At 37.5% G+C, this 21,918-nt stretch overlaps 1 protein-coding gene and 1 pseudogene across 3 annotated transcripts in view; one reads left to right on the forward strand and one right to left on the reverse strand.

Moving 5' to 3' along the window:
- The window catches only part of SMC3 (structural maintenance of chromosomes 3), a 38,682-nt gene extending 17,095 nt beyond the window's left edge, over positions 1 to 21,587 (reverse strand). Inside the window, exons 1-13 of one of the 3 annotated variants that reach the window (XM_036265026.1) lie at positions 21,457 to 21,587; positions 20,398 to 20,473; positions 13,577 to 13,615; positions 11,418 to 11,485; positions 8,474 to 8,545; positions 8,018 to 8,097; positions 7,668 to 7,746; positions 5,586 to 5,703; positions 4,456 to 4,631; positions 3,630 to 3,710; positions 3,258 to 3,422; positions 2,852 to 2,973; positions 1,616 to 1,829 (exon numbers count right to left, since the gene is read on the reverse strand). In XM_036265026.1, coding sequence (XP_036120919.1) covers positions 1,616 to 1,829; positions 2,852 to 2,973; positions 3,258 to 3,422; positions 3,630 to 3,710; positions 4,456 to 4,631; positions 5,586 to 5,703; positions 7,668 to 7,746; positions 8,018 to 8,097; positions 8,474 to 8,545; positions 11,418 to 11,485; positions 13,577 to 13,615; positions 20,398 to 20,473; positions 21,457 to 21,471 — 1,305 coding nt within the window. In that variant the 5' untranslated portion in view covers positions 21,472 to 21,587. Of the gene's footprint in view, positions 1 to 1,615; positions 1,830 to 2,851; positions 2,974 to 3,257; positions 3,423 to 3,629; positions 3,711 to 4,455; positions 4,632 to 5,585; positions 5,704 to 7,657; positions 7,750 to 8,017; positions 8,098 to 8,473; positions 8,546 to 11,417; positions 11,486 to 13,576; positions 13,616 to 20,397; positions 20,474 to 21,456 lie in introns of those variants that run through there. The other 2 variants (XM_036265027.1, XM_036265028.1) reach the window with 2 other exon arrangements.
- Positions 13,948 to 14,296, forward strand: LOC118632187 (annotated as a pseudogene).
- Positions 21,588 to 21,918: the final 331 nt, after the last annotated feature.

Genomic DNA, 21,918 nt, shown 5'->3' on the forward strand with positions numbered 1-21,918 from the left:
CATGAACCCAGATCTGTTCAGAAAAAAATCAAGTCTAAAGAAAAAAGACTGGCACGTAAGTATATTTATCTGTTTAAAATAAAATACTTAAAGATATATTTGTGTATGCTTTTATTTATTTTTTTATTTTTTATTTTTTATCCTCACCGGAGGACATTTTTCCATTTTTTGTTCAGGTAGAGTGGAAGGGAGAGAGAGGAACAGAGAGAGAGAGAGAGAGAAGCATCGATGTGAAAGGAACACATCGAGTGGCTGCCACCCGCACAACCGACCAGGGCCGGGGACAAACTGCAACCGAGGTACGCGCCCTTAGCGGGAACCAAACCCGGGTCTCTCAGGACCACAGGCCGACGCTCTAACCGCTGAGCCAAACCGGCCAGGGCTGTGTATGCTTTTATGTGTAAATAGTACACATATTATATGTATATATAAATATATGCATTTTTAAGATTATGTTTTTAGTGGTTTTGATAAACCAAGTGTACTAACTGGTACAGTTCTTATGTGGTATGAGGGTTCCTTCTCTACACACCACCCTCAGCCTACACTTATCCTACAGACTACCTTATCATTACTTCCATCATCCTCTAATCACCTATTCTAAAGAGCCACACATATCACTTCAGAAAGCATTTCTTTCGCATTTTAAATAATGTGAGATCTTTCTTACTCTGGTTATTTTTTTTTTTTATCCTCACCGGAGGACATTTTTCTATTTTTTGTTCAGGTAGAGTTGGGGGGAGAGAGAGGAACAGAGAGAGAGAGAAACATCGATGTGAAAGGGACACATCGAGTGGCTGCCACCCGCACAACCGACCAGGGCCGGGGACAAACTGCAACCGAGGTACGCGCCCTTAGCGGGAACCGAACCCGGGTCTCTCAGGACCGCAGGCCGACGCTCTAACCGCTGAGCCAAACCGGCCAGGGCACTCTGGTTATTTTTATCTTCTACTTCAATTTTTAAGAAAGTGCTAGTTAAACACACATAGTAAATGTTTAATTCATTTAGAAAATGTTATAAAGTCACCATTGCTTTAACCAACAAAAAATACATTCTACAGTAAGTTATTAAATTGACAGAAAATCACTATAAAGTTATTTTTAGATTTGTATATGTTAAAAATTGTTAGAAATTAATTAAGGACAGTTCAGATACATACTACCAATTCATAAAAGTATATTTCAAAATATACTCAATCTTCATGGACACTCACTGGTATTAAAAAAAAAAAAAAAATCTTTAAAAAAGAGAACCACCACCCTGACCAGTGTGGCTCAGTTGGTTGGAGCATCGTCCCATACACTGAAAGATGGCAGGTTTAATTCCCAGTTAGGGCACATACCCAGGTTGCTGATTCAATCCCTGACTGGGGTGAGTGTGGGAGGCAACTAATGATGTTTCTCTTTCACATCAACGTTTCCCTCTCTCCCTCTCAGAAAAAACAAAAAACTACCATATGTACATTAAACTGTGCTGGTCTTTTCTAAATTAGTGCGTGTCTTATATATTTTAAGAATAGAGTGAAACTGTAAACTGTTAAAAATAAAACTTAAGTAGGTAAAACTATATATTTCTTTGAAAAGATTTTTACAAAACAGCTGTAAAAGTTCTTACATTATACTGCTCCAAATTTTTCTCTTTATTTGCCTCAGTGTCCTCCAAATCCTTATGTATAGCAGCAATCTGTCTTTTCTTATCATTAATAGCTTGATCTAAAGACTTGAGTTCCTTTTTAATCCACTTATCCCTTTCTTCTTTTGATGTAAACTGACTTCCTCGACCCTGCTTTGCATAAAGATCCGTTCTTTCCTGGGTAGCTTGGGCCAATCTACACAAGATAGAAGAAAAATTGAAAAATAAAACAGGAAATAACTAAGTTTAATTGCAGTCAATACATCAAGAGTACATAGAGAAAACAGTCATTTAAACAATTCCATTAAAAAAGGTATTAAGTATAAGCAACTTCTACCTAATAGAGAGCTCCTTGGGCTAGTACTATAGAATATTCATTTTACTTCAAAACCACAGTTTAAGTCACAGTCAAGTAAAATAATCCATACCCTAAGAATTTCAGACAGAAAATGTCTTTATTCTAGAAATGTCTTTATTGCATTAGTCGGTAAATCTAGACAGTTCTAGTAATCCATTCTCAGGAATTTTCAAAAATGCTCCAACTACATTTATCTATATAACCATTTAAACTCCTTACAATAAATGACACTATAAAGGTTAAAAGGCAAGAGAAAATATTCAAAACAAATAGAACAAATATTATTGCCTATATTACATAAAACCCTATACAAAAGAAAGAAAAACATTTTTTAAAGGGCAAAGATATAAACAGGCAATTCAACTAAAATTAATATAAGTGGCATATAAATATGATAATGCACTAAATCGTAAAATCAAACACTGGCAAGTCCAATCTACAGATAGATGCTAAAATATTCATCTGTTAAAACAGCACTGAGGTAAAAAAAAAAAAATGGCAGAATAAAACATCAAGTAAGATGTCATTTGGGTAAAAACAAACATTATGAATGTTTTACAAAGAGCCAACAACATCTGGCTATGTTATCTTAGGCAAGTTATTTAACCTGCGAGAGCCTCAAGTTTGTTGAATTTAAAGTGGGGAAAATGTGGATCTTTTAGGGCCTTTGAGCAGAAAGAATGTAGGTAATATGTATACAATAATGCTTGGCCCACAGTATTTGTTTAACATTGGCTATTACTCTGTAAGGGGTGTTTAACTTTTGCCCTTAATACTGTGCCTTCTTAACCCATGACTATTTAGGTCCTAAAGAAAAACTATGTAGAAACTTGAAAATATTGGTGAAAAAAATCCCAGACCTAGCAATTCCTCGTTCTTCTTTTTCTTTTACACTGTTGAATTTAGGTTCTGTTTCTGCCAGTTCTTTCTGCTTTTCTTCTATTTTTTCAAGCAGCTTCTGCCTCTCTTTTAATAAGCGTTTCTGTAAATAAAGCAAGATAAGTAAAAATACAAACTGCTTAAAAAATTTTGTGTATGTCTAGCATAAAATGTTTTCTTATGAGAAAATTGATCCTACAACACAAAACTAATTTTTAAATGTGAGAAACAAAAAGATAGTACTGAGTTGCTATGTGAGTGCAAATTATTTTAATGTGCCAAATCTTTACAAAAATTCAAGCATGCATCTGTCACAGAAAGGACTTATTTCTGCAATTCTTACTTACCTGAACATTTATGTCTTTCATTTTTAGCATTTTAACTTACCCTTTGTTCACTATTGCCTGCCAATTCATCCTGTAAATCCTTGGCTTTAAGCTCCAACTTAGTCCTCTGTTTAATTTGTTCTTGTCTTTCAGCACTGAGCTGCTCCTTTTCCTCTTTCATAGCTGAAATTTTTGTTTTCAGTTCTCTAACTTGGCGCTCAATATCCTATTCAAAAGTTTCAAACAGAAATTAGTCAGGCAATTAAAAGTACAGAAGCAGAAATTATGACACCATTAGTTTTGTCCCTTTTCTTTCATTTATACTTTCAGTACTATGTGTTTCCAATATTCAATCCGAGGGACACCCCACTTAAAAGTTACCATTCCTAATGATACCCAAAAAATTGAGCTTAGGTGTAGTTTGTAATCTTACCTCCATTTTATCTCTTGCATCCTGCTGGGCATCTCTTAATTGTCTTGATTTTTCTCCACTAGTTTCTCGCTTAGCAGAAAGCTGAAGGAAAAAAAAAAAAAAAAGCCACCCCACACAAACCAAGTTATGATTTCTAACTCATTTATTTAATATTTCAAAACATCTAATAAAATTTTTTGATATCTGCTAAAATAATCATTCACTTTAAAAATGTTTACAAAAAATGATTGTGGTTTTCTTTAAATAGAAAATTCCCTAAGACAAATTTTTATACAAAATGTGAGCAATAATAATTACAAAATACATTTTAAAAAGCTAAGGGTCCTGGCCAGTTTGGCTCAGCAGCTGAAGCGTCCGACCGCGGACCAGAGAGGCCCAGGTTCAGTTCCCACTAAGGGCACGTACCTCGGTTGCAGTTTGTCCCCAGCCCCAGTTGGGGTCGTGTGGGTGGCAACCACTCGATGTGTCTCTCTCACATGGATGTTTCTCTCTCTCTCTTTCTCCCTCTCTCCCTCCCACTCTATCTGAAGATAAATGCAAAAAAAAGCAAAAAACTAAGGAAAATACTCATGAAGCTTTTCTTTAAAGGTGGTTTTCTCTTATCTTGGTCTGTCTGACACCACCACCTGGTTGTATTTCAGATACGTCTACAGCAAGGCCAACATGGGCCTATATTTCTTGGAATAAACTGAAAGAACAAATTTGTTAACTAATAAATTCATTATGGGGTTTTCAAATTCAGCTTTCTACTTAAAAATCACTGAAAAGTATAAATATATTCATAATAATAAAATTAATCTGAATTTAAGTGGCAAAGGTATTTTACCTCATCAAGTTTAGCACGAGTCTCGTTAAGCTCCTGATTGTAAATGGTATATTCCAGGGCTCGTCTCATTTTATCCCACTTCTGATACTGAGCTAGTTCTTCCTTTTCTTCCTCTAAGGTATGTAATCTCTCTTCAATGTATTTTAACAACTCATTGATTTTTTCCCGTTTGCCCTCTTAAAAAAAATGGGAGAGGGATGAAGGAGTTGAATAAATTTTTATGTAATATCACTTCTCAAATATACCATGAGTTAAATTTAATCTTAAAAAGTATAGTTAAACTTGTCTTAAAAACTATTTCTCTGATATTATGAAGTAAGCAAATCTAAGATAATAAAATGGCAATTAAGATGGTTTATTATGCAAAGCAACAGAGAACAAACTTACACAGTGACACTTATTCACACATGTATGTGTTAAGGGCCTCAGTTTAAGCTTCATTTAAAAGCCAGTGTACCTTCCCACATTAAACAAACAAACAAAACCTATTAATATCATTGGTGTCACTGATTCTCAATTTTACAGTAATAGCATTATCTATAACTGCTATATATTGAATGCCTACTATATTCCAATTATGGTGCTATTTTGCTCCTCTACTCATCACTACAAAATATGAGAAACAATTTCATAAATGGGGTAACTCTGGATCAGAGAGATCAAGTCTAAAGTCACAATGTCAATAAATTATCAGATTTTGAATTCAGGACTGTCTGACTCTAAGCTATGACAGTACACAGCACTTAAAAAGCAAAGTAGGGTTTCCAAAATAAATGTACTAATGATGAGTCTACGAAGTTTTATATTTACATGCTCCTGAACAACTTTTTTCTTTTTAGGAATACATCCAAATTTTTTATCCTCACACACAATGATGAGGACACTAGAGACTCAAAGTAGTTGACCTAAATAGGCATTATTACTTCACAGTAACAATTCTTTATTCAAAGAAATAAAGTATTGGAAATCTCCAACCTTAGATTGCTTAAAATTAACTTTCTCTCCATTCACCACATAGGCAAATCATCATACAATATACTCCTGAGAATAGACATAACTCTTTTCCACTATAACTCAATGAAAAGCAATTCACAACAAACAGAAATAAGGTAGAATCACATTGATTTTACCTGTTTCTTTCATTAAAGAGATGCTTTCTTCTTTTCGTTCATCATATACTCTAGTACCAGCTACTTCTCTTAATAGCTTTAGTCTCTGAGAATCTGGTGCTGTCGCCATCTGGTTGATCTAAAAATTTTAGAAAAATTATTACAGCACTACAGATTGCACTTTAAGAACTCTACCTTGAAAGAGTATCACATGATAAGTTGAGTATGAGTTCACTAATATAATAATCTATATAGTATATACATATACCACACACCTATATTTCTTTTTACTTAAGTGAAATTTACCAAACAAAAATCTAAACAGAATCAGTACATTCATTTGTCTAATTTATGGATAAAACTCTCCAAGTTATAATGACAGAGGAATATCCCACCACCATTTCTCTTAGTCAATTTGATAAAGTATAAGAGATGAGATTCATTTTAAAAGAACAAAGTATTTTTAAAAGGGGAAACCATCACTCACTATACACTTTTAAAAAGCTATTAATGATACTGTTAAAAGTATAACAAATACGGTATGCTTATAATATAGATAAAAATAATTGTCTTAGGGGTAGTGTGCATTAAATAAAATAAGCAAAATCACCTTAAAATCTCATTTACAAATATATGGCAAACAAAAGACATGACAAAAAATGGTAAAATCGAATTGCCATGCAACTTCATATAACAAGCATAAATTTCACATATTCTTAAAAATAAAATTAAGCACTAAAGGTAAAAAAAAAAAATGCTATCACCGCATTAAAACTTTTAAGTGACAGCTTTAACACATTAAAAGTGTCAAAATGACAGTTACTTTAACACTTTTACATTAAAGAGAACCAGCTCTGAGCTAAGAAAAAATGGTCTGTGTCAAAAGTATACACAACAACAAAAAAGTCACCCTTCACAAGTCCTTATCATTGGGTACACTCATTAAATTAACTCACTTAAAAAAATATTTAATGATTACAACATATAGGCCACCCTACTGGGCACTAGGAAAAGAACAGTGAACAAAACAGAAAAGGCCTTGCCCTCATGGAACTTACTTTCTAGGGGGAAAAATAAAACAGAAAATAAGTATATCATCACAGCATAATACAACTGCTATGAAGAAAAACAAAACAGAATAAAAAAATAAAGCAGAAAGAATAGGGGTGAAGGCAATGCTATTGCAGATGAGGTAGTCATGAATGGGTTATATGAAATCTTACATGAGCAGAAATTAAAATGATGTAAAGGGGCCCATGCTATATATATGCAGAAAAGACTAAGATAATTGCTGTTTTAAACCAGCCTTTAAAAAAAATTTATCTTATATAAATGATTTTCTCAAAAACCTGTTTTTCTGGATTCACATTTCCAAAGATGAAATACCATACTCTTCTTAATCACTTCTGAACGTTAACTTTCTGACACATATCTAAAAAGTCTCCAATATGATATAAGAAGTGGATATTTGTAAAGAATTTCCTCCTAGTCCAAACAAACACTAAAGAAAAGGTTAGGACATTATAGATATGTCTAAGAAAAATTAATTATCTTAGATATAGTTTAAAGTATGTGAGGAAATAGAAAAATCAGCTAAAGTATATAGAAACTAAAAATATAAAGAATCTCTATAAGGAAAACAATACATAGCATTATGGTCAATTTCTGTTAATGTATGCTTTTTAGCATTTTAATTCTGCGGATACTGAGTAATGTGGAGTATTAATTTTAGAAAATAATTTTTTCTAATGTGACTGTTATAGAATTTCTACAATATTATAATTTATGATGATCATGACTTCCACAAACCAAAAATGTCTTCTACTACAATGCATCTTAGTAAATGATACAGGTCACTAAGGAAAGATGATCCACTTAAATAACTCTGCTGAAATACTTTCATCCCCTTATGCAATGGATCTACTTTGTATTTTATGGTCACATGAAAGGTAATACTAACTTCAAAACAAAATAAATACTTGAAAATAAGACATAAGGTATATTTTTGCTTCAACTTAACCACAGAATAAACAACCCAATTCATTATTCAATGAATATACTCAGAAAGAAAATTCTATTAAAAAAGGACATACAATTTTTTACCTTTCCTTGTTTAACAATATAATAAGGATTACTTCGAGAAAAACCAGCACTTTCAAGGAGATTCATCACATCATTTTTCCTGTTGATCAAGATTGAAAAATTCAGATAACACTCCAAAAATAACCCCCCAAAAATGAGTACATTAACTTTTGGGTTAAGGAGCATGAGGTACAACAGAAGAGTCATTAAACCATCTGTTTTATCAGCCTCAGAGAATCTTCCGATTCTTGTGTTTATGCTCTAGGTACTGATTTGTTGAACACAGGCAAATATACTTCATATATGAGGCAAGTAAAATAATACTTTTACTCTTTTGTAAAGAAATTACAAATGTAAAGAAAAATACTTACGTGACCATTTTCTTGTCTAAGAAATATTGATCCTTTTTGGCACCGATAACTCTTCGAAGTGAAACTTCCTCTTTATCAATCTAAGGAAAAAAAAGTAAAAGCCCAAAGTTAATTTAATAGTAAAAGTGAAAAACTTCTTAGTAAATAAGGGCATTTTAGAGTCCCTAATCATAATTATTTTGAAATTTCAATCTCACTAAAAGGTATGCTATGAACACTCAATTCTAATGATAGACATTTTTTCACAACAGCTTGCACATTCTCATTTATTTATAAGAATGTTCATTATAATTTTAAGACAAAATCAGTATGTACACTGTATAGTTATTTTTTGCATAAACTAAATTATACGTAATAGCTTACATATAGCTATAAATAAATATTTTAAAACATGAAAAAAATCAGCTGCAACCATAAAATTCTCAACATTACTGAAAAGATAAAGCAGTTACTCACTGGCAATCGGTTGTCCGAATTGTCAAAAATAATCTCCACAAAAGCAGAAATAACACGAGGACCAGTACCCTCCTAAAACATAAGACAAATTTTAATTTAAGTGGTATTTTCAAATTCTTTAAACACATTTCCAGTTCAGTGCATGGCAATAAGCCTGATTCAATGGAGAAAAATTTCTACCAGATTAGTACATATCTCTCTTACCAAAACAGCAAAGACACTAGATTAGGATACTACTACTTTTCAACCAAAAGGTTTTTAATTCTGAATGAGAATAATAGAAGAGATGTTCAAGTTAGGTCCTTATTAGAGCACAAAACCCCATAGATACTAAATTCTACCTATTTGCTAATATCTAAAATACTTTGAGGCTTTTCTTCTTCTTTTTTTATCCTCACCCGAGGACATTGTTCCATTTTTTGTTCAGATAGAGTGGGAGGGAGAGAGAGAGAAACATCGATGTGAAAGGGACATATCGAGTGGCTGCCCCGACCAACCAGGGCCGGGGACAAACTGCAACTGAGGCACGTGCCCTTAGTGGGAACCGAACTTGGGTCTCTCTGGACCATAGGCCGACATTCTAACCACTGAGCCAAACCGGCCAGGGCTGAGGCTTTTTTTTATAGACTCATCTTAACACTGGATATGAAGCCTAACAAATCACGTAACTATTGGAACTGTTTTTTAAAACATTTAATTTGAGATAGCCAATGTAGTTTTAAATCTGCTAAGAAAACACATTTAACATATGTCACATTTAGCCCTGGCCGGTTTGGCTCAGCGGTTAGAGCGTCGGCCTGCGGTCCTGAGAGACCCGGGTTCGGTTCCCGCTAAGGGCATGTACCTTGGTTGCAGTTTGTCCCCAGCCCTGGTCGGTTGTGCGGGTGGCAGCCACTCGATGTGTCCCTTTCGCATCGATGTTTCTCTCTCTCTCTCTGTTCCTCTCTCTCCCCCCCACTCTACCTGAACAAAAAATGGAAAGAATGTCCTCGGGTGAGGATAAAAAAACAAACAAAACATATGTCACATTTAGACCAGTTTATGATCCAAACACTTACATATCAAGTCCAGGTAATTTCCAGATTCTGGACACTGGTGTTATGTAGTGGTTGAAAACAATGGAGAAAATCTAAAAATATATTCTTTTAATGCCAACCTGAGAAACCTAAACAGACATATTTTTCTATGAGGAATTAGTCCTGATTACTGAGCTAAAAATTCAAATGGGGGCAGGGGGTGAGGAGATAATGGTTACAAACACACACACTCCCTACGTGTGAGACATTGTTGAGATATATGGAGGAATCTTGTTTTCTGGTCTTTGAATTAATTATAAGCTATATTCAAACCAGAAAGATAAATTATACTGCTTTATTATATAGTCTTTTTATAATTTTTATCCTGATAGTACTTTAGGTTCATTATTCATAATAACCTAATTAAAAATTAAAATAATTTTCTTTACATATATTTTTCATATTGGAAAATAATGTTACCATTTTTTCTTTCTTTTTGCTGTTTTTAGAAAGTGAGAGAAACTTTGACATGAGGGGGACACATCAACTGGTTGCCTCCCGCAAGACCCTGACCAGGGCCAGGGACGAACTACAACCGAGGTACGTGCCCTTTACAAGAATCAAACCCGCGATCCATTGATATGCAGGCTGATGCTCTACGCTGAGCCAAACCAGTCAGGGCTAATGTTACCATTTAAGTAAAAATATGGCTAAAAATAATAACAATTTGTATGTTGCTTAGTTTGCAACGGTTGCTTCTCTATGTTCCCACTTAATTTCTGGTTCTGAGTCTAATGGTTGCTAATCCCCAAACTCTTCTTTCTCCTTGGCAAATTTTCTTCTAGAGCCTTACCAGACAATACCCCTAATAAAGAATTTATATTTAGCCCTGGCTAGTGTGGCTCAGTTGGTTGAGTGTCATCCTGTACACCAGAAGTTCGATGGTTAGATTCCTGGTCAGGGCATATACCCAGGTTGCAGGTTCCATCCCCAGTTGGGGTATGTTTGGGAGGCAACTGATCGATGTATCTCTCTCCCTCTCTAAAATAAAAAAAAATAAAAATTTTAAAAATCAATTTATGCCCAGCCAGTGTGGCTCAGTGGATTGAGTGTCGTTCCTATGGACTGAGAGGTCCTGGTTCAATTCCTGGTCAGGGCACATGCCCGGGTTTCGGGCTTGATCCCCAGTAGGGCATGCAGGAGGCAGCAGATCGATATTTCTCTCTCACATCGATGTTTCTCTCTCTCTCTCCTTTCCTCTATAAAAAAATCAACAAAAACATATTTAAAAAAATTAATTTATATTTATATGAAAGACATATCCATCTATAGGTAAATCCTACAATTTTCTTATCATTGTATAAAAATTAGGGCTTTATCCTGCATTAATATAGCAGACTAGGTATTACAGCAGAATAACACACTTAAGAGACTATTTCATATTCACAAACGATCTGAAACTTGAATAAATAGTTTATTTATCAGGATTGACAATGTATTTTTAAAAATAAATACAGCTACCCTGGCTGGTGTGCCTCAGTTGGTTGGAGCATCGTCCTGTACAATGCAAGGTTGCAAGTCTGATCCCAGTTAGGGCACATTCATTTGGGAGGCAGCTGATCGATGTTTCTTTCACAATGTTTCTCCCCCTCTCTCTAATAATCAGTAGAAACATATCCTCAGGGGAGGGTTAAAATAAATAAATAAGTACAGCTGACCCTTGGACAACATGGGTTTGAACCACTTATACACCGGTTTTTTAAATTGACCTACACAGTTCAAACCCATGCTGTTCAGTGATCCGCATATTAGGAGGGTCCACTGTAGTTACATGCAGATTTTCTACTGAAGGCAGTGGATGCTATCATCCCTTGAATTGTTCAAGGGTCAACGTAATATCAATGATGTCTTAAAGCAGTCTCACTCACATGCAATAAAGCCAATCGCTGTTCCGGACGAAGATGACTAAACTCATCACTGAGGACAAACTGAATTGCTAGAAATATAAAAACATAACTATTAGTACAGTCTAAAAAGGAATTTATGACTTAGTAATAATTCCTCATATCTTCATAGAATACAGTGTATCAGATAATGAACAATACAGATAAAGTGGATTACCTGCTTCATATAAACAAAAGCAATGCAGAAAATTTGTCTGTACTTTATACTAATCAGCTAGAAAATAATGATATAAAAAAAATTAAGAAGTTTTCACTTAAACATTAAGGTAAGAAAACAAAAGGTACAGGAAGAGACAAGTAGAACTAAGGTCTACCTCTTAATCAAAATATTCACTGACTTGTTAGGTTAACACTATATTTGCTTTTACTCACTAGATATAAATAATATAAATTATTTATTAACAAAATAGGATATATTCTTAATTGGATACTTTGTCAAAAAAATAGAACTAAGTAAAAATATAGGGAAATGCCTTGGCCAGTGTGACTCAGTTAGTTAGATGTCATTTGTGCACTGAGAGGCTGCTGGTTTGACTCCTGGTCAGGGTACATTCCTGGGTTTCGGGTTCCATCCCAGGTCAGGGGGATGCAGGAGGCAGCTAACTGATGTTTCACTTTTACATCAATGTTTCTCTCTCCCTCTCCCTCTAAAAATCAATAAAAAGCCTGGCCGGTGTGGCTCAGTGGTTGAGTGTCAAGCCCATGCACCAAGAGGTTGCTGATTCGATTCCTAGTCAGGGCACATGCCCAGGTTGTGGGCCAAATCCCCAGTGCAGGGTGTGCAGGAGGTGGCCAATCGATGTTCTCTCTCATCGATGTTTCTATCTCTCTCCTTTCCTCTATCAAAAATCAATTTTAAAAATTAAAAAATATATATATTTATATAGGGAAATGTTTCAGATTCTCACCTTCTACTCAAATGCTTGCAATGCCCTTATCTTCGTTAAGAAGGAGCCACTCCTACTTCCAAGAAGAGCACTTAACTGGACCACCCTGACCTAGAAACTGAACTCTACCCAGCTGTTCTGTTCCCAGTCCATCCAAGAGACCTTTGCCATTCTGTGAGTGAGTGTATGTGTATGAACAGGGGTGAAGGTGAGGATTGGTTGTCTTTTATAATCATCTTGGGGAATGGGAGGGAAATGATTTTAAACTGCCCTCGTGCCCCAGGAAATTATGAAATATTCACTTCCACTCCAAGCCACTTTCTCACCATCCCAATAACAACCCCTGATAGGATATAGAGTACCCTTTAGATTTACAAGCACAGCCAGGACAGAACCAACCACCTTTGTTCTTTTAAGCCCCACCCCTTCCTCAAACACTACTCAACTAAGAGGTTCAAAAAATTTTCAACTCACTCCTTGTACAGTCCAATTCTGTTAACATGATTTTTTCTCCCCAGAGAATTTGTTAAGAGGCATTCCTATACTTAAGTGCATTTTATCTTTACAGATAATTTTCAAAGCTCTATTTACTATCTTCAAACTGACAATAGTCTTTGTTGAGTCTAAAGTTTTTATACTCCTTCATCCTTTATAAAAATAATTGGTTTAAAAACATTTTTTAAAACCACAGAACTTATATGCATGTACACATAACCAATGAACATGGACAACAAAGCTGGGGACGGGATCGGGGGGGAGAGGAAGGTTGTCAATGGGGAAAAAAGGAGAAACATCTGTTAACAAAAATAAATTTAAAAGAAGAAAACATTTTTTAAAAAATGAAAGAGTTAAGCCATTTCCCAAAAACAATACTAACTATTCTATTGTATTTATATATTTCCATATATGTGTCTGTGTATATATGTATATATGTGTATATATTCACTCAAATTTAAACAGCACTTCTATACATATTATCTCATATGATTCTCACAACCCACCTAAAGTAGGCAGGGCAAACATCTCTGTTCTTAAAGTGAAAGGAGTAATCTGTGTTTTGCCTAGTCTCACACAGATCCTTACTCTTAATCCTCTAAACTACAACCCTGTATGAAGAAGTATTTCTTGGTTTTCATGCAGACAGTTTATTTTAAAAATCTGTCTTCTGAGATTATGTCTGCAACTATCTTAAGATACGTAGGTCTTAATATTTAGAATTCAAAAAACAATACCTACCATAAAAAAAGTTACTTTTTCCAGAACCATTTCTGCCCACTGTAAAATTTCAAAAAGTACATGTTATTTTGTATAAAAACCAATAAAATTAAAACTTTACTAAAAGTATTAGAAAACTTATAAATCCAAGTTTCCAGCATAACATCTTAATATTTGATATTAAATACAACACTGAACAAAAGGAATCAATAAACAAAACAGTTTTAATCTCCAGATGAGTGTAATTTTTTAACAGACTTCAGATATTTTTTTCCTTAAAGAAATTCATTTCAGGGAGGCCTAAGAGTAGGTGTTTCTGGCATTTCATACTCTGGTCCGGTGGCCCTTGGTTGTTGGCTTTTGTGCACTCTCGGACTGAAAACTCTGTTAAGATGAAGCTCATGAGATTTTTGATGAAACTGAGTCTCGAAACTGTAACCATCAAATTAAAGAATGGAACACAGGTCCATGGAACAATCACAGGTGTAGATGTCAGCATGAATACTCATCTTAAAGCTGTGAAAAATGACTCTGAAGAACCGAGAACCTGTACAACTGGAAACACTGAGTATTCGAGAAAATAACATTCGGTATGTTATTCTGCCAGATAGCTTACCTCTGGATACACTACTTGTGGATGTTGAACCGAAGGTGAAATCTAAGAAAAGGGAAGCTGTTGCAGGAAGAGGCCGAGGAAGAGGAAGTGGCCGGGGCAGAGGAAGAGGGGGTCCTAGACGATAATGTCTCTCAAGATTACTGTTTCAAAGTGATATGCAATTTGGGATATTTTTTGTACAGGTTTTGTTTATGTCCGTTTTTAATAAACATAAATGTAGGCCAGCAAAAAAAAAGAAATTCATTTCATTGTTGATTCTTTTGCTCTTTCTCAATAGTTTAAAATTAATAAACATAACTAAATGCACTACTTGGCTTTCATAATTGAAAATCATTACAATGGACAGTAGTTTATTTTAATTGTATATAATGAATTATTTTTAACAATTTTAAGATTCACATATTGCAAACATTTAAAAAATACTTAAAGAATCATTTTAAATTCTCAAACTATTCGCATGTTAAACTATTTATGATTAGTCCTATATATAATGTAGTTTCATAGACTCACAAAAGTACAGACAACTGTAGGGCACTGTTTTTATTTTTTATTTATTTATTTATTTATTTATTTTTTTTAGTCCTCACCCGAGGACATTTTTTGATATTTTGTTCAGATGGAGTGGGAGGGGGGGAGAGAGAGGAACAGAGAGAGAGAGAGAGAAACATCGACGTGAAGGAACACATCGAGTGGCTGCCACCCACACGACCCAACCAGGGCCGGGGACAAACTGCAACCGAGGTACATGCCCTTAGCGGGAACCGAACGTGGGTCTCTCCGGACCACAGGCCAACGCTCTAACCGCTGAGCCAAACTGGCCAGGGCTAGGGCACTGTTTTTACGACCTGAATTCAGAAATAAACAATCCTATACATAAAAGAGTATCAAATGTTTCGAATTTAATGAATGCATTTGTTTTTCTGTTTAGCAAAATTTTTATTAAGAGTCTTAATCTTGCCTTGGCCGGTTTGGTTCAACGGTGAGAGCGTCAGCTCACGGACCAGAGTCCCGGGTTCGGTTCCCACTAAGGGCACGTACCTGGGTTGCAGTTTGTCCCCGGCCCTGGTTGAGGTTGTGTGGATGGCAACCAGTCAATGTGTCTCTCTCACATCAATGTTTCTCTCTTTCTCCCTCCTGCCCTATCTAAAGATAAATGCAAAAATATCCTTGGGTAAGGATAAAAAAAAGAGTCTTAATCTTGACCAAAATATGCTGAACAATTTGGCCCCAAATTTATCACCTTTAATGCAAAGTAAATCCTAAAGAGATAATTTTATGTTATGTCAGAAAGTAATGAAGTGCTTTTAAAAAGAGGCATATAGCCCTGGCCAACTTGGCTCAGCGGTTAGAACGTTAGCCTGTGGTCTGGAGAGACCCAGGTTCGGTTCCCTCTAAGGGCACGTACCTCGGTTGCAGTTTGTCCCCGCCCCTGGTTGGGTCATGTGGGTGGCAACCACTCGATGTGTTTCTTTCAAGTCGATGTTTCTCTCTCTCTCTCCCACTCTTTCTGAACAAAATATCAAAAAATGTCCTCCGGTGAGGATTTAAAAATAAAAATAAAAAATAAGTAAAATAAAATAAAATAAAGAGGCATATAACAGACACAGGCCAGCTTGAAGCGGGTTTCTTACTGGCTAAATTTAGGACAAAATGAGTACCAAAATAATTAGATGAACTGGAAATTAGTGCTGGGGAGAATAATCCATGAGTCCATACTGGTAATAAAAGGATAAATAAACACCTAAGGAAGAAGGGCTCTTAGCTGCTCATGATAAATGTGAAAAGAGTGCTGGAAACGGGGGAAAAAAACATCATTTTGTAACCATCAGAATAAAGGCAAGAATTATGAATCCTAAATTAGATCCTTTACTAGAGGGGAAAACATGCTATAAGGAACATTTCTGGGTGAGTCAACATAACTGGAAAATGAATGGCAGATTACTACATTGATGTTAAATTTACTGAAATTGATAAATATACTGTGATTATCTAAAAGAAATCCCTATTCTTAGAAAGTACACATTGAAGTCCAAAGTAAAGTTCCATGATATACATAACTTACTTTAAAAAAAAAAAAAGGAGTGCAAGTAATAAAGCAAGTGGGGAAAATGTTAACAGTAAGTAGTTTATGAGTATTCTCTGTACTGCTCTTATTTGTGAAACATTGTTATAAATTTAAAATGATCTCTAAACCAAAGTTTGAAAAGGTAACATTAAAAGAATTACATAGTTTGAACCATAAACCACTCATAAATAACTAAAATTTTTTTAATTTCCCTTTAAGATTACTCCTATTTATAGACTGCTGAATATATTTGGAAAGAAATAATATTCAAGTTTATTGTGAAAAGTAGCAAATTACCAACATATTACACTACAAATCCTTTATTTTAAAAAGTGCACTTATATAGATGTACACAGAGACTGAAGAGGTACTGAGGTAGACCCAGTTCATATGTGCCCCAAGATTCACTTGCCCCAACCCAGGCCTTAGCTGACTGTCAATGGTTAGGCTCAAAAATTTTCCAGCTTGTTTTGCCCTATCCCGGGGGTACATTCAGGTCAGATCTGTGAAATGTAAAGTAGGCCACAGTTCCCCAACTACTTCAGGGAGGTTAGTCCCCAGAGTAACACAATCTAAAAGCATGGGGAAATGAATGTGCTACGTGGTAAACTCTGATCAATAAGAAACGAGCCAGCAGACAAAACCCTCTCCATTCCTTTCTTATCTGACCTTTCCAAGGCACGGTGGGTTCATAAAGTCTGTCTGGAAGTTGTTCAATGTGACCACAAACCAACTGTGTCTTCTTTACAAAGCTATAACCGGCTTTTCCCCTCACTCTTGTCCTTAGACTGCACCCTCCCATTAAAGCCTTAGTAGCTAAGCAGGCCTTGGGTTATTTTCTAGAAAACCAGGGCAAATACAATTATAAATCATTAAAATTAAGAATGGCTTTCTCTGCCCTGGCCGGAATGGCTCAGTTGGTTGAGCGTCATCCTGTGCACTGGTCAAGGCACATGCCATGGTGGAGGGCGCAATCCCCAGTAGGGGGAATGCAGGAAGCAGCGATAGATGTTTCTCTCTCTTTCTCTCTCCTTCTTCCTTCCTCTGTCTCTAGAACCAATTAAAACATATCTTTTTTAAAAAATGGCTATCTTGCCCTGGCTGGTTTGGGTCAGCGGTTAGAGCATCAGCCTGTGGTCCACAGAGACCCGGGTTCCGCTAAGGGCATATACCTCGGCTGCAGTTTGTCCCTGGCCCTGGTTGGGTCGTGGGGTGGTGGCCACTAGATGTGTCCCTTTCACGTCGATATTTCTCTCTCTCTCTCCCCCTCCTGCTCTATCTGAATAAAAAGTGGAAAAATGTCCTCGGGTAAGGATAAAAACAAAAAAAATAGCTATCTCTGGGTAGAGGGGTTATAATTTTAATTTTTTTCCTTTTATGTTCTTCCATAATATTCTATAATTAACATATATTTCTTTATTTAAAAGGCTGGAAAAAAGGTAACCTTAAAAAAGTATGTTTGGTACATTTAAAACATCATTCAAACATCAACAAAAAGATATTTGCCTTCAAATCTTGTTTTTAAAAGGTTCAAAATCCTTAAACAGTCAAAGTGGAATGCATTCACAGGATATTTTTTGAGTCAATCTCAGGCTATAATATTTTTGATCTTTCTGACATTGTTAAAATATTAAAACACGTTAAACCAATGAAAAACCATATTATGTTTTCTTTTTCAGTTAAAACAAAAAAACATTTAGATAATTTCCTTTGTAACCATAACTATTAACAATGATAATGTTGCAACCAAAGTATAGCAGTAAAACAGCTGTCTCATAATAGCTAAAGCAAAAACCCTTGACAGGCCCTACAGATATAATCATCCTAGGCAATAATGGTTTTCATTTTAAATCTCATTTATAAAATTATACAATGATATATTAAGATATTTATCTACTTGTAACTGTAAGTTAAAGAAATAATATAAATTTAGTAAGTATTCATTTTCCTCTAAAGATTTTATGATTGATGAAAATCAGATAACACTTCTAATCAAAATGTAAGTAAAACGCAGTATGATTAAGCTACCTTTATTGCATACCAAAACAACAAAATGTTTTCTTTATTCCATTCTATAAGGTTGTAATTGGTATGTTAAAGGCAGGTTTTTTTCTTGCTCTCGATTTTTAAATTTTATTATTTATTTCAAAATAAAGAATGATTAATTCTCCAAGGTCCTCTAGAAACACCAGCATTCAGTTTCACCCTTTACTTGTTTCTTTATGAATCTCACTTTACCCCATGCTGTTGACTGATTATGCCTCCCTCCCATGTTGAAATCCTAACCCAACATGATGCATTTTGGAGATGGGGGCCCTTCCAGGGGTAATTAGGATTAGACAGTCATGAGGGTGGGGCTTTCATGATAGGATTAGTACTTTCACATGAAGGGAGAGGGAGGGAAAAGGAGGAGGAAGAAAAAGAGAACAGAGGAAGGAGGTACAAGGGGAAGAGGGCACAAAAGAGGCTTAAATAAAGGTAACGTGAGCATGACAGAGATTGACAAAGATGGAGGCCTCCAGAATCTGACCATGCTGGCACCCCAATGATGGACTTTAGCCTCCAGAAAAGTGAGAAAATAAAAACCCTGTTGTTTACGTCTATATTTTGTTATGGTAGACCTAGCAGAATGATGTACCAATATACCCCATAAGGAGGACACTGTGTAGCAGAAGTCTATTACCAATAGCACATTCTATGCTTTGCTGGTGTCTAGAAGCACTCATTTCATCTATCCTTTAAAAATACAGAACATCAACATTAAGAAACACTTTTGCTGGCTCTATCAGCAAAATGGAACATTATCATCCGAAGAACCTAGACTAAATATTGTACTGTAAGGCAAACACCATTAGCCCCTTTTCCTCACATACAGTCAGCCGTCGTTTATCGTGGTTAATGAGTTCCAGGCTCTACCACGATAAAAGAATTTCCACGAAGTAGGATTCTTTATTTATACATTCGTCCCTCACCACTTCGTGCTTCAACTTGCGCGGCTTCACTCTAATACAGTTTTTTCAAAAAAGCCTCTAAAGTCGAAGCACAAAGTGGGCAGGGACGACTGCATCTGCTTTCTCATTTACCCTTCCCAATAGCCATATGAGGCGGGTATCATTTTTTTTTTAATCCTCACCCAAGGGCATTTTTGCATTCATCTTCAGAGGAGGGAGAGGAGGAGGGAGAGAGAAACATCGATGTGAGAGAGACACACTCACATAGACTGGTTGCCACCCACACAACCCCAACCAGGCAGGGGACAAATTGCAACCGAGGTACATGCCCTTAGCAGGATCCCAATCGGGTGTCTCTGGTCTGTGGGCTGACGCTCTAACTGCTGAGCCAAACTGGCCAGGGCGAGATGGGTAACATTATCTCCACTTTACAAATGAGAAAACTGAAGCCCCTCAGGGAGTCAAGTTGGAAAAAGAATACATGCCAGAACTGGGATTTGAATCCCATTCTGTTTTGCTCCAAAGTTTATGTTCTTCCCACCATAATATCCTTAGACATTATGACAGAAAAAAAAAAATCTGAGAAGAATGTACTTTGTGAATAAAGAACGGTCATCTTTGAAAACAGGCAATCGTGAGCATTTTAACAGAAAATGACATCTCAAGAACAGAATAGCTCAAACACTAAATTCAATATCATTCACTATAAACTTAAAGCTGTTAAAACATACACACGGGCCCTGGCTGGTTTTCTCAGTGGTTAGAGCACCGGTCTTCCGACCGAGGGGTCTCTGGTTCGATTCCCGGTCAAGGGCATGTACCTGGTTTGCAGGTTTGACCCCCACCCCAGCAGAGGCCGTCGGGGAAGCAACCAGTGATGTGCCTCTGTCACATTAATGTTTCTTTCTCTCCCTTCCACTCTAAGAAGCAATGGAAACATCCTCAGGTGAGGATTAAAAAAACAAAAACAAACACACACACACACAGGAGTCTACCCAAATAAAGTAACTTATGATTGTCTTATTCAAATATTTCAAATGTGCAAAATAAGCAATTCACCAGTGCAGAAGACAGAGAAGTTATCCCACACAGAAAAAAAATACACTTATGTATATTCAAAATCAATTCTTGTCTCCTTAAGCCTAGATACGAGCAGAATTTAAATGGCTGTACAGATATAAATCTGATCTAGCAAATCACGAACACTTACCAATAACATTATGTTTTGAACTGAAGGGATCTACAATTGTCTGATCTCTGTAACTTCGGAAACCCTGGATAATAACCTGATAAATAAATAACAGAAATACTTTTCAGAACATACACAGAGAAATAGGTTCTAAACATTTTCTCCTGCACGTCTTCCCCTTCCTGGCTTCTCATTTAATGCGGGACAGAAAACTGTCCATTTCACCTAAGAAACATTCATTTTGGAAAGTGGTGATTCAACACCGAGAACGAACAGTCCGCTTATCAGTCCCCGGGCATTGCCAATGGGTGTTTTGTTCCTGCCTGGGTTTTGGGGAGTCTTCTGGGGAGTCTCCCAGCCGGCACACCGCAGAGGCCCGCGGAGCACCGACAGGCTGCGTGGAAGCGCCCAGCCCGACGCCCAGCCCAGCAGCCTCCGAGAAACACCGCACAGCCCCAGGGGCAGACGCCCAAGAGGGCGCTCGGAACCCGCGTCTCCGGGGAAACTTGCCCAAAAGGTGGTGCGCGGGCGCATCCGTGCGGACTCCAGCGCGGGAAGGCGTTTGACAGCAGTAAACAATAAGGAGGCGCTACACGTTCCGCCCGGAGCGGGTTCCTCGACGTCTCCGGGCCGTCGGGGAGGAGACATGCCCCGGGGCAGGCTGACACCCCAGCCTGGGCGCCCCCCGGGGGCGGAGGGCACATGCCCACACCCCCCTCGCGAATGCCCGCGCGGGCTCTCCCCGCAGGACAGCACGGCTCTCGGCCTCCTCGCCCCCGGCCCACTCGGGAAGGCCCGACGTCTCCACCGGGCCCGCCCCGCCGGCCCCTCCACACCTCTCGGAGGTCCTTCCTCCTTCAAACCAGCGCCCTGCAGAGGCCCGGGCAGCAGAGGGGCGCCCCAATTCTCCGCGATCCCCATGCTCCCGGGGCGGGGCCTCGCCCTCCCCCAGGCCCCGTCCTGCCCGGGTCCACTCAGCAGCGAGAGGTGGGTGAGGCCGCAGGTCGTGCCGCGACACCCCCGCCTCAAGGAGCAGTCCTCACGGGCCCGCGAGGGGTGGGAGGAACGCACAGGTCTTACCTGCTTTATGTACATGGTTCCGCGTCCCTAGCCGGGGACAAGGGCCGTCCCTCGAGAAACAACAGTGCGGCCTCGGGGTCAGGTGAGGCACCTACGGGACCCCTCCCCCCAAGCGCCGCTCACTCCCGCCAGCCAAACAAAATGGCGTCGCCCGTGGAGGCGGAGTCCGCGCCTCGGGCCGAACCACTCTCGTTTCCCAACAAAGCGTAGGGGGAGTCAGGGTCAGGTCTCCTTTTTGTTGAAAAAGGAGGCTTCTGCGGCATCCTTAGGTAGATTATTTGACCCTTCGATTTATATTTGTAACTTAAATTTTCCCGACACTTAGTCGGAAGCTTCATTCAGAAAAGCCTTGATTGTGTGGTTGGCCCGGGTTCCCTCTGAGAGCGGAGCCAATGGTTACGTCCACAAGGGGGGAAAGCTTCGGCGCCAAAGCCAAGTGTGAGAGTCGAAGGACCAGTAGCG

Source organism: Molossus molossus, unplaced genomic scaffold, assembly GCF_014108415.1.
Source record: "Molossus molossus isolate mMolMol1 unplaced genomic scaffold, mMolMol1.p scaffold_m16_p_17, whole genome shotgun sequence".
NCBI lineage: Eukaryota > Metazoa > Chordata > Mammalia > Chiroptera > Molossidae > Molossus > Molossus molossus.